The sequence below is a fragment of the Dipodomys spectabilis genome, unplaced genomic scaffold (genome assembly GCF_019054845.1).
Source record: "Dipodomys spectabilis isolate Male_0828 unplaced genomic scaffold, ASM1905484v1 ptg000119l, whole genome shotgun sequence".
In the NCBI taxonomy this organism is placed as follows: domain Eukaryota; kingdom Metazoa; phylum Chordata; class Mammalia; order Rodentia; family Heteromyidae; genus Dipodomys; species Dipodomys spectabilis.
Genome location: NW_024870796.1, coordinates 4801581 through 4817793, shown reverse-complemented (window position 1 = coordinate 4817793; position 16213 = coordinate 4801581). Strand labels below are relative to the sequence as shown.

Here is a 16213-nt window from a genome sequence, read left to right as displayed (position 1 = left end):
GAAGAAAGGGCTGAGCGTCAGATCTCCCTTCCAAAGGCCCGCCTCCCCCCAGTGACCTCACTTCCTTCTACTTGGCCCTAGCTCTTAACAGGTTCTCCCTGCTCTCAATCATTATATGAGCTTTGGACCAGGCCTTTCATAGATCAGCCCTTTGGTGGACCCAACTTAACGTTGCTACCTTCCCCTAAGCCAGCCAGCAAACCACAGCCTAGTCTCTATCTGTATTATATTCCTTTTTTTCTTTTTGAGGGTGGGGAAATGCTGAGAATCAAACCTGGGTCTTTTCAAATGCTAGGCCAAGGACTCTACCACCGAGCTACACCCTAACTCCCCCAAGGCCTAGTAAGTTTTTCTCACCCTCTAGAAATTAGCACCAAACGAACATCTTTCTCCACCTATGTATTTGTGCAGGGTCTGTCTCCCTGCACAAAGACTGTTGGTAGGATATCCACCCTGGTGTATTCTGAGCACAGACAACAATTCCTAGCATATAGTAGCTGCTAAATAAATCTTCGAAAGAGTGGGTGGAGAAAGAGAGAGAGAGAGAAATGATTTCTTTATGGGTTGCTTAGACACTCACTTCTTCCTAGGTAGGTGGCCGTCCATCTTCTCAAGTGGCTTTTGATCAGGACCAAAGTGCCAGCCAGGTAAGCTCTAGTGACAGACCCTGCACCCAGCCAGTCCTCTGTCCTGATCATCCTGTTATTGGCTAGCCAGCCTCCATTGTGAGGTAGCTCTGGCTTCGTCCATGTCTGGAGCCACTGAGTCACTGAGCCTGGGGTGTATTTGTTTTCTCCCAGTCAAGACTGGTCTCAACTGGCACACGGTCACCCTGGGGAGTCCTGGCAGGGGTCTAAGCCATTGCAAAAGGGGAATCCGGGGGTGATCTTGAGATGAGACTGTCCTGAGCGTTGAGAGAGCCAGGTGAACTTCTTACCACCAGCTTGGCCTACCCATCCCCCACTCCCCCCTACCCATCCACCCCCAATCACATTGATTGGGCTTCAGCCAGACAGGCCCCAGATACCCTCAGAGAGCAGGAGCCAGGATCGTAGCATCTCAAGATGGGCACTGATGGTCTCCTCCACACTGAATGTATTTATTCTGGATTGTTCTAGCTGCCCTGCTGCCCTTTGGCCCCCTGAAGAAGAAATCATGCTGAAGAAATCACTGCTGGAGAATGAACACCGTGATGGCTTGAACCCAGACTGTGGATCTCAGAGCCCCTTGGAAAGCAGCAGCAGCAGCAATAATGACACCCCGGACAATGTGGCTCCCCCAGAGGACACAGATATGCTATCGTAAGTGGCACCCAGATCCTCAGGTACCCTGCCATGTGGGGAGGGGGGGTACTCACTGATGCAAGAGGAACCTTCAAAGCCCAGTGGCTGGTTGGGTGGTTCACACCTGTCATCATCCCAGCTACTCAGGAGGCTGAGATCTTGAGGATCGTGGTTCGAGGCCAGCCCGGGCAGGGAAGTTCATTGAGACTCTAATCACCCGATGAACTAAAACAACTTTCCTTCTTCTAATAGTATCCTTCTGCCTCTCCACCACAGGCTGATGCAAACCTTGATCCATTTATTGAAAAGTAATATTGGCACAGGGCTCCTGGGCCTTCCTTTGGCTATGAAAAATGCCGGCTTGTTGGTAAGAGACCTCTGTTGGCTTATTTGGAGCGGGTGTGGGGGGAAGCGGGGGTGACAGGTCTCTAAGGCCTTTGCACTCTTGCGGATCCGATCAGGAGTTGGGAGGGGGTGTTCTACAATGAGAAATATGCCCACTAGGTGCCCGTGGCATGCCTGTTGTCCTAGCTACACAGGAGGCTGAGATCTGAGGATCAGGGTTCGAAGCCAGCTCAGGCAGGAAAGTCAGTGAAACTGTTACCTCCAATAAACTTTTAAATAGCCCAAGTGGAGCTTGTGGCTGAATGGTTAGAGTGCTAACCTTGAGCAAAAAAGGCTCAGGGACAGGGCGCAGGCCATGACTTCAAACCCTAGTATCATCACACAAACACACACACACACACACACACACACACACACACACACATACACATCTGTCAATCACCTGCAGCCAATCAGCATCTGTGGCAGGGGCGGGTCTTTCCTCATAAAGCCTCCCTGCACAACCAATGGGAATTCAAAGCTCCAGGGTTCTGTCTCGCCCCTCCTCATTCATTCCCAGCAGCCCCAGCAACCCCATGGTATGGGAGCCAGTGACTAAGAAGCCAGGCATGATAGATCACACCTGCAATCCCAACTACTGTCCGCCCCCTCCCACCCCCATGCCCCCCCCCAGGCAGGAGGATCATAAGTTCAAGGACAGCCTTGGTAAAGTTAGTGAGACCCTAGCCCAGTAACACCTATCCAAAGAAAGCCAAGCATCTGATGGCGCACACCTGTAATCCTAGCTACTCAGGAGGCTGAGATCTGAGGATGGTGGTTTGGAATCAGTCCAGGGAGACAAATCTGAGAGACTCTCATCTCCAATTAGCTGGGGAAAAAAAAGCCAGACGTGCAGATGGGGTTCAAATGGTAGAGTGTCAGCCTTGAGCACAAAAAAGAAACCCCCCAAAACAAGCAAGAGTAGTATAAGGCCCTGAGTTCAAACTCCAGTACTGGCACAAGAAAGAAAGATGAGAGAGAGAGAGAGAGAGAGATGTGTGGGAGAGGAAGAGAGAGAGAGAGAGGTGGGAGATGGGGGGAGAAGGAAGGGAGGTAGGGAGGGAAAGGAAGGAAGGAAGGAAGGAAGGAAGGAAGGAAGGAAGGAAGGAAGGAAGGAAGGAAGGAAGGAAGGAAGAAAAGGAAGGAGAGAAAGGAAAAGAGAAAGGAAAGGGACAGGGAAAGGGACAAAGGGAAAGCAAATGGGTAGAACAGAAGCTCTGGGCATGCGCGCTCTGGGCAGTGCTAGGGCAGAGCGGGCACATGCTAAGTCTGTGGGTCGCGCCCTAGCTCTCTACTCCTCCTCTCTCCAGGTGGGGCCCATCAGCCTGCTGGCCATCGGGGTCCTCACAGTGCACTGCATGGTCATCCTGCTGAACTGCGCTCACCACGTCACCCAGAGGTCAGAGTCCTGCCTCTCTATCACCAATAGCCATCAGCGATGGGAGGGCTGTGAGCTTTTTTCTTGGCCATTGACCCCATGAACAGGGGCTGATGTCCAGGCCTCCAGCCCTATGGCTGCCCTGGATCTCACAGCGGAGAGGGGTTAGAAAGAATCCCAAGACTCTTCGTGCAGACCCAACTGCAGGGAGCCAGCTAGGAGATCGAGTTAGGCCCCTTGCATTCTCTGAGCCAAACACAACGTCTGGTGACTCACACTGATAATCCCAGCCACTCAGGAGGCTGAGATCTGAAGACTGCAGTTCAAAGCCAGCCCAGGCAGGAAAGTCCAGGAGACTCTTATCTCCAGGAAACCACAAGTGGCGCTGTGGTTCAAGCGGTAGAGCGCTAGCCTTGAGCACAAAAGCTCAGGGACAGCGCCCAGGTCCTGAGCTTAAGCCCCACCACTGACAAAAAGAAAAAGTAACAAAATACTTGCTGTTAACACACAAATATATGACAACTCGATGGTTCTGGCATAGATTAACCAAAATGTCTTATGGTACAACTTGTTTCTCCTATCTCCCTAGATTGCAGAAGACCTTTGTGAACTACGGAGAGGCCATGATGTACAGCCTGGAATCCTGTCCCAGCCCGTGGCTTAGGACCCACTCCATGTGGGGAAGGTAGCGATCATAGGTGCATCTGTCACCATGACAACAGCAATAATCCTCATGCTCCTTCCCAGAAATTCTCAAACAGCATAGGGACTCCTTCAACAAGTTCCATTTCCCAACCATTGGCTCCCTAAGAGGTAACCGTTGCTGGGCGCTGGTGGCTCATGCCTATAATTCCAGCTACTGAGCATCTGCGGATCATGGTTCGAAGCCAGCCTAGGTAGACAAATCAGAGAGCCTTTGATCTCCAAGTAACCAACAAAGAACTAGCTGGAAACAGAGCTCAAGTGGCAGAATGCCAACTTTGAGCGAAAAAAGCAGAGACAGTGCCCAGCTCTGAGTTCAAGCACCAGGACCTGCATACACACACACACACACACACACACACACACACACACACACACACACACACACAAAATCACTGAAGTCTAATGAGTAAATATTACTTTAGATTTTTTCATTCCCTACTTATATATCAATATATGTATGCAGATGAGCATGTAATTTGCTTTATATTTTCTTCTCTTTTTTTCTTTTTTTTTGGGGGGGCGGGGGGGAAAGGGGTGTGGTCCCGGGTCTTGAACTCAGGGCCTGGGCATTGTTCTTGGGCTATATTCCTCAAGGCTAGCACTCTACACTTTAACCAAAGCTCCACTTCCAGGTTTTTGGTGATTATTGGAGATAAGAGTCTCACCAACTCTCTTGCCCTAGCTGGCTTTGAACCACAATCCTCAGATATCAGCCCCCTGAATAGCTAGGAAGACAGGCGTAAGCCACTGGCACCTGATCCTTTATATTTTCTTATACATTACTTTCCCAATGTGGATGTATGACACAGTACTTGGTCATTTCCTACATGGTGAATGCCAAGATTGTTTCTTTGCTTGATAAAAAGTTAATAGAGGTGAGAAAATTCAATTATATTCAATGTACAGTATGTAAAACCTGAACTATGTAACTTCAGGGAGAATGAAGGAAAGGGTGACATTGATCAAAGTGTATTATACTCAGAACCTGACAGGATGATGATGATGATGATGATGATGATGATGATAGAGCTGGGCACTGGTAGGTCATGCCTGAAATCTTAGCTACTCAGGAGGCTGAGATTTGAGAATCAAGGTTTCAAAGTCAGCGAAAAAGCCAGAAGTGGAGCTGTGGACCAAGTGGTAGAGCACCAGCCTAAAGCAAAAGAGCTCCCAAGAGCCAAGTACTGGTGGCTCACGCCTGTAATCCTAACTACTCAGAGGCTGAGATTTGAGGATCCAGGTTCAAAGCCAGCCCAAGCAGGAAAGTCCATGAGACTCTTATCTCCAGTGAACCACCAGAAAACTGGAAGTGGTGCTGTAGCTCAAAGTGGTAGAGCACTAGCCTTGAGTAAACCATGCTCGATGACAGCACCCAGGATCTGAGTTCAAGCCCCAGGACTGACAAAAAAAAAAATGCTGTACTGGGAAGGTGGCTCAGTGGTAGAGCGCTTGCCTTGCATGCATGAGGCCCTGGGTTCGATTCCTCAGCACCCCATAAGCAGAAAAAGCCAGAAGTGATGCTGTGGCTCAAGTGGTAGAGTGCTAGCCTTCAGCTGAAGAGCTGAGGGACAGCGCCCAGACCCAGAGTTCAGGCCCCACGACTGACAGGAAAAAAATGTGCCCAACTCAGAACTGGCAATAATAATAATAATAATACAATATTACTAGTATGCAAATAGGTTTATGCCTTAGAACCTCTGATCCTTTCTATATTCCTTTACACCCTTCTTCAGCTCCTTTTCTGGGACTCTATCAATGATTGATTTTCCAGTCAGCAGCCCCTGTGGTTATCAGACAAATGAGGTCATAATCAATTTCCTATGACACTGTAAGGAAATATCTAGGGCAGGAGTGGCCTTAGAGATCCACGCATCCACGTTCATCAGAATGCAGAATAATGAAACTCAGAGAGGACAGCAATGTGTCCTTTGAGATCCCACAGGAATTCAGTGGCCAAGCCAAGACTGGAATCCAAAATATCTCCTTTCCACCCTGCCATTTCTTTGGAGATCCAGCGACTGAGGAGTTAGAAACACTTGGGAAAGCATACCCAATATATCCAATTAATTAATGTACCCAATGAATTGTCATTTTTACCACACTAAGAGACAGTAGAGAGTTTGATTACAAATTTCCCAGGCTGGGCACCAGGGGCTCACACCTGTAACCCTAGCTACTCAGAAGACTGAGATCTGAGGATTGCTGGTTCAAAGCCACCTCGGGCATATCAATATCTGTATGCAGATGAGCATATGTAATTTGCTTATATAAGAGTGCATGAGACTCTTATCACCAATGAACCAGCAAAAAGTTGGAAATCATGGCTCAAGTAGTAGATCCCTAGCCAAAAAATAAAAAAGCTCCAGGACAGTGCCCAGGCCCTAAGTTCAAGCCCCAAGACCAGCACAAGAAATACACATATAAGGGCTGGGAAGGTGGCTCAGTGGTAGAGCGCTTGCCTTGCATGCCTGAGGCCCTGGGTTCGATTCCTCAGCACCACATAAACAAAAAGAAAAAAGCCGGAAGTGGCGCTGTGGCTCAAGTGGTAGAGCGCTAGCCTTGAGCTGAAGGGCTCAGGGACAGCACCCAGCCCAGAGTTCAAGCCCCACGACCGGACCCAAAAAACAAAAAAAAGAAATACACATATAAATAAAATATAATGTTGAGGTTTGTTTTCTCCCTGTCTCTACCTCTTCTTTTCCAGGTACACAGTCAGCTTTATGTTAATTGTCACACAGCTGGGCTTCTGCAGCGTTTATTTTATGTTCATGGCAGACAATTTACAACAGGTAAAGAGGCCTCTTCTGGATAGATAGGGATAAAGCAGAGCAGAGTCCCCAGCTAGGATCCAATTAGCAAAGGCATAGCATTTGAATTGTGGGAGGGGGTATGGCTTTGTTTGTTTCTACTGCCAGAGTAGACCCCGGAGTCCTGGGAATCACATTCAAAATGGACCATTAAAAAGTTAGAGCAAGGGCTGGGAAGGTGGCTCAGTGGTAGAGCGCTTGCCTTGCATGCAAGAGGCCCTGGGTTCGATTCCTCAGTACCACAGAAGCAAAAAGAAAAAAGCCGGAAGTGGCGCTGTGGCTCAAGTGGTAGAGCGCTAGCCTTGAGCTGAATTGCTGAGAGACAGCGCCCAGGCCCAGAGTTCAGGCCCCACGACCGGACCCCAAAAAAAAGAAAAACCAAAATGTTAGCGCAAGGTGCTGGAAATGTGACTTAGTGGTCGAGAGCTTGCCTAGCATGCATAAAGCCCAGGGTTCAATTCCTCAGTACCACATATACAGAAAAAGCTGGAAGTGGTACTGTGGCTCAAGTGGTAGAGTGCTAGCCTTGAGCAAAAAGAAGCTCAGAGACAGTTCCCAGACCCTGAGTTCCAACCCCAGGACAGGCAAAATAAAATAAAATAAAATAAGATATAAAGATCATTAAAAATATTTGAATTAAAACAATTTTAATTTAAAATTAATTTAAATAAGATTAGTTATTTTAATTATTAATCATTCAAATTAATTGTTGAAATTACTTCTGGTCGATTCATTGGGATTGCAGCGGAAGCAGGCACCCAGTGCTTTTAGCGACCTTGCATCTCATTACTCTCCGTAGATTGTGGAGGAAGCTCGCACCACCTCCAACACATGCCAGCCCAGACAGATCCTGGTGCTGGGCCCCATCCTGGACATTCGCTTCTACATGCTGTCCATCCTGCCTTTCCTGGTGCTGATGGTGCTCATTCAGAACCTCAGGGTGCTGTCCATCTTCTCCACGCTGGCCAGCGTCACCACCCTGGGAAGCATGGCTCTGATCTTTGAGTATATCATCCAGGTCTGTGGCTCCTGATCGGGTCGGTGGAAGAGAGGGCGGTGAGGGGTACAGGGACTCTGGGACTCCAGGAGAGGAAGATGAACACCTGCTCTGAGCAGGCCCTGCAAGATGGCATCTAGAAACAACAACAAAAAAAGCTCTTTATCACCAGGCATTGGTGGCTGATGCCTTTCATCCTAGCTACTCAGGAGGCTGAGATCTGAAGATCGCAGTTCAAAGCCAGCCCTGACAAGAATAGTCTGTGAGACTCTTATTTCCCATCAACCACCAAAAGGCTGGAAGTGGAGCTGTGGCTCAAGTGGTAGAGCACCAGCTTTGATGGGGGGGGGGGGACTAAGGGAGAGTATCCTAGGCCCTTAGTTCAAATCCCAGTACACACACACACACACACACACACACATACACACAAGCTATTCATCATTATTAACATCTTTCTCATCACCACTACCACTGGGTTGAGTCACAGTGACTCACTCAGTAATTCAGAATTCCTTCTGTGTTTTGAGACCTTGTGCAAAGGGCTGGAGATTTACTGACAACATTCATGTATGCAAATAAATGGGATGTCCACTCTCCCGCAGGCTGCAATCAGCCAAGGACATTAAGGCTGATTCAGTAACCCACAAACATGGTAGCACATGGATGATGAAGCCAAAGACGAATTGGAGCTAATTAATGCCACGTCTTTAACTTACAGAGCCTTCACCACTGTCCTGTTTTGGGAGAACTATCTTTTTTTCTTTCTTTTCTTTTTCTTTTTTGGCTAGTCTTGGGGCTTGAACTCAGGGCCTGGACACGGTCCCTGAGCTTCTTTTGCTCAAAGCTAGCACTCTACCACTTGAGCCACAGCACCACCACCAGTGTTTTCTGTATATGTGGTACTGAGGAATCAAACCCAGGGCTTCATGCATGCTAGGCAAGCGCTCTACCACTAAGCCACCTTCCCAGCCGTGCAAGAACTATCTTGACTGCCAGTTTATAGATAAGAAGTTGTTCAACAGAGAGCCCATTTTTTGGTGTGGTTTTTGTTCTTTTAAATAATTTCACTCACTTTGTCTCCCTAGCTCCTATTCTGGTGCCTAGCTATAACAACAATTTAAAAAACAAACGTAAAATTAAAATTTTAAAAAACTAAGGAGTTAGGTGTCACTGGCTCATGCCTGTAATCCTAGCTACTCAGGAGGCTGAGATCTGGGGACCACAGTTCAAAGCCAGCCCAGGCAGGAAAGTACATGAGACTTATCTCCAATGAATTTAAAAAAAAAAAAAAAAAAAAAAAAGCCAGAAGAGGAGCTGTGACTCAAGTGGCAGAGTGCCAGCCTTGAGCATAGAAGCTCAGGGACAGCGCCCAGGCCCTGCCTGGCACAAAAATAAATGTTAGCTGGGCACCCATGGCTCACGCCTGTAATCCTAGCTACTTAGGAGGCTGAGATCTGAGGATCACGGTTCAAAGCCAGCCAGGGCAGGAAAGTCTGTGAGACTCATCTCTTAATGAACCACCAGAAAACTGGAAGTGGCGCTGTGGCTCAAGTGGTAGAGTGCTAGCCTTGAGCTGAAGAGCTGAAGGACAGCGCCCAGGCCCAGAGTTCAAGCCCACAACTGACATAGATAGATGGATAGATAGATAGATAGATAGATAGATAGATAGATAGATAGATAGATAGATAGATAGATAGATAGATAGATAGATAGATAGATAGATAGATAGATAAAGTTAATTAATTTTAAAAAAGAAGGAGCCTTAAAGTGCTCTAAACACTGTGGAGGCCTGGTGGAGTTTGGTATGACCTCAACATGTGACCTTCCTCTGCCTCTTCCAGGGGATCCCCCATCCTGGGAACCTACCGCTGGTGGCCAACTGGAAGACCTTCTTGCTATTCTTCGGGGCAGCCATCTTTGCCTTTGAAGGCGTGGGCATGGTGAGCTGAACAGTACCAGTGGGCAGTGCTGTGGAGAGCTGGTTGCAATTTTCTCTTTTTTCTTTTTGTTTGTTTTTGCCAGTCCTGGAGCTTGAACTCAGGGCCTGGGCACTGTCCCTGAGCTTCTTTTGCTCAAGGCTAGCATTCTACCACTTGAGCCACAGCGCCACTTCTGGCATTTTCTGTGTATGTGGTACTGAGGAATGGAACCCAGGGCTTCATGCATGCTAGGCAAGCACTCTACCACTAAACCACCTTTCCAGCCCTGGTTGTGATTTTTCAATGTCTACATTGTGATCTTCCTTCCTTCCTTCCTTCCTTCCTTCCTCCCTCCCTCCCTCCCTCCCTCCCTCCCTTCCTTCCTTCCTTCCTTTCCTCCTTCCTTCCTTCCTGCTCTCTCTCTCTCTCTCTCTCTCTCTCTCTCTCTCTCTCTCATATTCTCCCCCTCCAGGTTCTACCTCTCAAAAACCAGATGAAGAACCCACAGAAGTTTTCCTTCGTTCTCTACCTGGGGATGTCCCTTGTCATCTCCCTCTACATCTGCCTGGGGACACTAGGCTATATGAAGTTTGGGTCGGACACAAGGGCCAGCATCACCCTCAACTTACCCAACTGCTGGTATGTCCCTGTCACCCTGGGGGCGGGAGTGGGAGGGGAGCGGTGGGGGAGAGAGAGGGAGAGGACCTGAGAACTGAGCCTTAGCAGCACAGCAAACATGTCCTACCGTTGCCATTGGCAACCAACATTCAGCGGGAGGGTTAGGATTCACTATAATAGATGGAAGGCATATTATAGACAAGGTCTCTATGATAATCCAGGCCCTGTGTAGTATCTCATTTAATTGTTTTAACCAGAAGCCAAAAGAGTCAGCAATGGTTTTTCTGTTCAAGTCCTGAGGCTTGAACTCAGGGCCTGGGCACTGTCCCTGAGCTGCTTCTTACTCAAGGTGAGCACTCTACCACTTGAGCCACAGCGTCACTTCTGGCTTCTTCTGTGTATGTGGTACTGAGGAATCGAACCCAGGACTTCATGCATGCTAGGCAAGCACTCTACCACTGAGCCACCTTCCCACTGAGCCCGTCTGGCTCTTCCAGGAAGCATTTTGAGGCTGACACGAAATGCGCATGGCCAGTGCCAGCTGCTCTGGCCAGAGCTGTACTAGTATGGAGCAATTGGGGCACCAGTTGGGCAAGCATGCATGATGCATGATCGAAGCTAAAGAGCCTTGCATCCGAGCTCTTCTCTGACTTGGGACACGTCTCCTCACATCCAACTTGTGTACAATGAGGAATGATCCTAACCTGTTTGCATTACGGTCCAGTAATAAGTAATCCCAGCTGGAGAGGCCTGAGACTCACCCCTGTCATTCCAACTGTCAGGAAGCTGAGATCTGAGGATCCAGATTCAAAGCCAAACTGGGCAGGAAAGTCCATGAGACACTTCTGTCTAATGAATCACCAAAAAGCCGGAAGTGGAGTTGTGGCTCAAGTGGTAAAGCACTACCCTTGAGATAAAGAGCTCAGGGACAGCATTCAGGCCCTGAGTTCTAGACCCTGGACTGGCACCGAATAAAAAAGCAATCCTAACCCCAAAGCCACACCTAATTGCTTACATCTCTGCTCATCCCTCCTTCCATGAGGCATGAGCTGAGCTCAGAGGGACCGGGCAGCCTCTCCAGGCGGCTCAGTGAGTCATATCCTTGTGTAAAACTGGCAAAGCTTCGGCCTGCCTCCTCCGGAGCGCCCAGAGCAAGGCCAAGGCCAAAGCCCGAGAGCCCACCACAGCCTCCGGACACGTGGTGGACTGCATTGCTTTAATAATATACAAAAATGAGCTGGGCACCAGTGGCTCACACCTGTAACCCCAGCTACTCAAGAGGCTGAGATCTGAGGATTGCGGTTCAAAGCCAGCCCAGGCAGGAAAGTCCATCAGATACTTCTCTCCAATGAATCGCCAAAAAGCCGGAAGTAGAATTGTGGCAGAAGTGGTAGAGACCAGCCTGGAGCACAAAAGCTAAGGGATAGTGTCCAAGCCCTGAGGTTCAAGCCTCAGGACCAGCACAATATATAAGCATCTTAAATATATATATATATATATATACATATATATATATATAATATACAAATATTACATATATTAGCTGTTTTATATATATATTTATATATATTTATATTTATATATATGTTTATATACATATGTTTTATGTATATGTTTGATATATAATAGGGCATAATATGTAATGTTATAATTATATGATATAATTATAACTCATATCATACAATATATAACTATATATTGATATATAACATATATTATTTATATAATTTGTATTTATACTATATGTATATATTATATATAATATATATACATGTATATAACATTTACATATATTAGAGATATAATATAATAACATAATACATTTATTAGAATATATGCTATTATTATTATAATATGTTATGATAAATTTAAATTTAGATACTGTTATATTAAAATTCATATATAAATACATACTATAATTATATTTTTTTGTACATAATATTTTGGGCTTTTGGTGTGTTTTTTGTTGGTGGTGGTGGTCGTGGGGCTTGAACTCTGGGCCTGGGTGCTGTCCCTCAGCTCTTTAGCTTGAGGCTAGCGCTCTACCACTTGAGCCACAGTGCCACTTCCAGCTTTTTTCTGCTTATGTGATACAGAGGAATCGAACCCAGGGCCTCATGCATGCGAGGCAAGCGCTCTACCATTGGGCCACCTTCCCAGCCCCATGGATATAATAGTTTATATGTAAGTGCTTAGGGAGTCAGTCCCCTTGGAGCATTGGCTGTGGTTCTGTGTCCCCGCAGCCTGGGGCTTGCGGGTGAATGCAGCGTTCACTTGGTAAAACTGCAGTGCTGTAAAACTAGCCAGATCTTCCCAGCCTCACCCGCCTCCGCTATGCCCTGGAAATGACCAGCTGACATCAAGGATGTGGAATGTTTTTGAAGTTGTGCCTTATTTTACACAAGTCAGGTGTTAGCCAGCTATGTTAGTAAATGAGCTTCCTCTTGGCCTCCTTGAACTGAGCCCACTCCTTCCTGGCATCTAGCCAGAAATCCTAAGTACCAAGCGGGATCGATTTGCCCCTACTAGGGGGATCCTACTCATCAGAAATTTCCACAAAGAAACCCTAAAAAAATAATAATTATTATCCCTTCCCAATAATACCACCAGGCTAGATGCAGTGTGTCCCGCCTGTAATCCCACCACTTGGGAGGCAGAGATTAGGAGGCTCGTGGTTGGAGGCCAGCCTGGGCAAAAAGTTTGTGGGACACCATCTCAACCAATAAGCTGGGTGTGGTAGTGAACGCCTGTCCTCTCAACTCCAAAGGGGAATAGGCAGAAAACACAATCTGAGACCAATCCTGGGGGGTGGATGGGGAGGGAGGAACAGCAAGACCCCCTCTCTGGAAGAAATGTATCTAAGGCAAAAGAATGAGGCAGTGTGGCTCAAGGGTTAGAAGACCTGCCCAGCAAGTGTGAGGCTGAGTTCAGACATGAATACTGCTGGGCGCCGGTGGCTCAGGCCTGTCATCCTAGCTACTCAGGAGGCTGAGATCTGAGGATCGTGGTTCAAAGCCAGCCTGGGCAGGAAAGTCCGTGAGATTCTTATCTCCAATAAACCACCAGAACCCTGGGTTCGATTCTTCAGTACCACATACACAGAAAAAGCCAGAAATGGGGGTTGTGGCCTGAATGGTAGAGTGCTAGCCTTGAGCAAAAGCAGCTCAGGGACAGTGTCCAGGCCCTGAGTTCAAGTCCCAGTGCTGGCCAAAAAAGAAAAAAAAAAAAGAAATGAGCCAGGTACTGGTGGCCCTTACCTGTAATCCTAGCTACTCAGGAGGCTGAGATATGAGGATCGTGGTTCAAAGCCAGCCTGGGCAGGAAAAATCCATAAGACTCTTATCTCCAATAAACCACCAGAAAACTGGAAGTGGCGCTGTGGCTCAAATGGTAGAGCGCTAGCCTTGAGCTGAAGAGCTGAGGGACAGCGCCCAGGCCCAGAGTTCAAGCCCCACGACCAATACACACACACACACACAAAATGAAGTCTCATCAACTTTCCTACCCAGGTTAGTTTTGAACCACGATCCTCAGCTCTCAGCCTCCTGAGTAGCTAGGACGACAGGCATGCGCCACCAGTGCCTGGCTACATTTACGACTTTTGTCCTGGGAAAGTGATCTATGCAGGTAGGACCTTTAAAACAAAAAACAAACTGAAAGAAGAAAAAGGCCAAGTCGAGTCCCAGACCTCTTATCCTGTCACTTTAGAATGAGCCGCCGCAGGCTTCAGGACCCGGAGTCCCTGGGGCCTCGTTGGTCAGAGAGCTGGAACCCCAAGACAGGACCAGCTTCTGCACAGCACCGCGAACAGCATCTCCCTGTCCGCCCGCAGGCTCTACCAGTCGGTGAAGCTGATGTACTCCGTGGGGATATTCTTTACCTACGTGCTGCAGTTTCACGTTCCAGCCGAGATCATCATCCCCTTCGCCCTGTCCCACGTGTCCGAGAGCTGGGCGCTGTTCGTAGACCTGACGGTCCGCACCGCTCTGGTGTGCCTCACCTGTGAGTTACAAGAAGGTGCTCTATGCCCAGTACCATGGCAGGAAGCCACTCACGGGAGGGGGGAGGGCAGGGGGGAGGACCTACCCCAGCCCTATCATTTTTCAATCAACTATTCTACTCAGGGAGGAATGAGATTTGAGGATGGAGGTTCGAAGCCAGCTTGGGTGTTAAAAGTCTATGAGATTTTTTTTTTTTTTTTTTTTTTGTGGCCAGTCCTGGGACTTGAACTCAGGGCCTGAGCGCTGTCCCTGAGCTGCTTTTGTGCAAGGCTAGCACTCTGCCACTTAAAACCACAGCGCCACTTCTGGCTTTTTCTGAGTATGTGGGACTGAGGAATGGAACCCAGGGCTTCATGCATGCTAGGCAACTGGTCTACCACTGAGCCGCCTTCCTGGCCCCTTAAAGAGTCTTTTGAAAAAGGAACAATGGAAATGTGTTATTCGGAGGCACACCAGTTCTTATAAGCCGGGTGGAGAAAGGAAGTTCAGACTCTCTTTGGTCTCTGGGAAAGCCAGAAGAGGAAATGATGACAGCATCACCAGGTCATTATTCAACAATGTTGTCACTGGGAATAAAGATCTGCTAGAGTCTGCCTTCAGAGGCCTCATTGTAGCTGCTGCCGCCATCAAGTCTACCCAGCCTAACTCGGTGTGTGCCATGCCAAGAACGGGCAGGTGGTTGGCATGGGAACAGTCTCAGAAACACTGTTCACGCCTTGTATGGGAGAAGGCAAACTATGAATGACTTAGACACAATCTACATGAGCTTTCCATGATGTTTAAACCTGGAGTTGAAGAGAGCAGAAATCTCCAGTGCCATCCATCCATATGCCTCGGGCTCTAGGTGGTGTGTTTTGATTTGGGTTTTGGTTTCATGGTGGGGCTTGAACTCTGGGCCTGGGCACCTGTCCCTCAGCTCTTCAGCTCAAGGCGAGCGCTCTACCACTCGAGCCACAGCGCCACTTCCGGTTTGCTGGTGGTTCGTTGGCAATAAGAGTCTCATGGACTTTCCTGCCCAGGCTGGCTTTGAACTGCGATCCTCGGATCTCAGTCTCCTTTCTTTCTTCCTTGCCAGCAGCATTCAATGATTTTCCTTCCCCTCCCCGCAGGCGTGCTGGCCGTGCTCATCCCCCGGCTGGACCTGGTCATCTCTCTGGTGGGCTCGGTGAGCAGCAGCGCCCTGGCCCTCATCATCCCCCCGCTGCTGGAGATCACCACCTTCTACTCCGAGGACATCAGCTTTGTCACCATTGCCAAGGACGTCCTGATCAGCATCCTGGGCCTGTTAGGGTGTATATTTGGGACCTACCAAGCCCTCTACGAGCTGACCCAACACAACTTCTATTCCAGAGTCAACTTTACCGGTGGCATCCACGTATAATTATCTATTTATATGCTACTAGACCCCCCTGTCCCCCCCATCCCCCCCATGCATTTCCATTTGGATGCTATATATACATATATATATATATACATTCATCAAACTCCAACATCTCTCTATTTTATTTTAATTTTTGTCATTTTGGCCAATCCTGAGACTTGAACTCAGGGCCTGGGCACTGTCCCTGAGCTTGTTTTGCTCAATGCTCTACCACTTGAGCCACAGCGCCACTCCTGGCTTCTTCTGTGTATGTGGTGTTAAGGAATCGAACCCAGGGCTCCATGCATGCTAGGCAAGCACTCTACCACTAAGCCACATTTCCAGCCCTGGGGCTCGGAAGGTAGCTCAGTGGTAGAGCGCTTGCCTTGCATGCCTGAGGCCCTGGGTTCGATTCCTCAGCACCACATGAGCAAAAAGGAAAAAGCTGGAAGTGGCGCTGTGGCTCAAGTGGTAGAGCGCTAGCCTTGAGCTGAAGAGCTGAGGAACAGTGCCCAGGCCCAGAGTTCAGGCCCCACGACCAGACCCAAAATAAATAAATAAATAAATACTTCCCTTATCTTTCCCAAGGAGCAGGGGGATGACACAAGAAGCCTCTCAAGTTTTCGTCTTTTTTGGATGTTTTATTGTTGGCGTTAGTCCTGGGGCTTAAAACTCAGGACCTGGACGCTGTACCTGAGCTCTTTTGCTCAAGGCCAGTGCTCTAGCCCTTCTGGTTTTCTGGTGGTTCTTTGGAGATAAGT

General features: G+C 48.2%; 1 protein-coding gene and 1 non-coding gene across 2 annotated transcripts; both read left to right on the top strand.

Moving 5' to 3' along the window:
- The first annotated feature begins 3010 nt into the window (after window positions 1–3010).
- Window positions 3011–15473, top strand: LOC122115400 (proton-coupled amino acid transporter 3-like). Its single transcript, XM_042688839.1, has 8 exons — window positions 3011–3066; window positions 3635–3730; window positions 6455–6539; window positions 7357–7575; window positions 9396–9494; window positions 9946–10112; window positions 13924–14093; window positions 15202–15473. The coding sequence occupies exons 1-8, from the start codon at window positions 3026–3028 to the stop codon at window positions 15471–15473; spliced, it is 1149 nt and encodes a 382-aa protein (XP_042544773.1). The 5' UTR covers window positions 3011–3025.
- Trnaa-ugc lies at window positions 6727–6807 on the top strand. Its single transcript has one exon. It is a non-coding gene; the product is annotated as a tRNA-Ala (tRNA).
- Window positions 15474–16213: the final 740 nt, after the last annotated feature.

Coding starts and splice junctions, on each gene's coding strand:
- LOC122115400 (XM_042688839.1), top strand. CDS start 3,026: ATGGTCATCCTGCTGAACTGCGCTCACCACGTCACCCAGAG. Junction 3,731..6,454: donor ACCCACTCCATGTGGGGAAG/GTAGCGATCATA, acceptor CTTCTTTTCCAG/GTACACAGTCAGCTTTATGT. Junction 10,113..13,923: donor CTCAACTTACCCAACTGCTG/GTATGTCCCTGT, acceptor GTCCGCCCGCAG/GCTCTACCAGTCGGTGAAGC.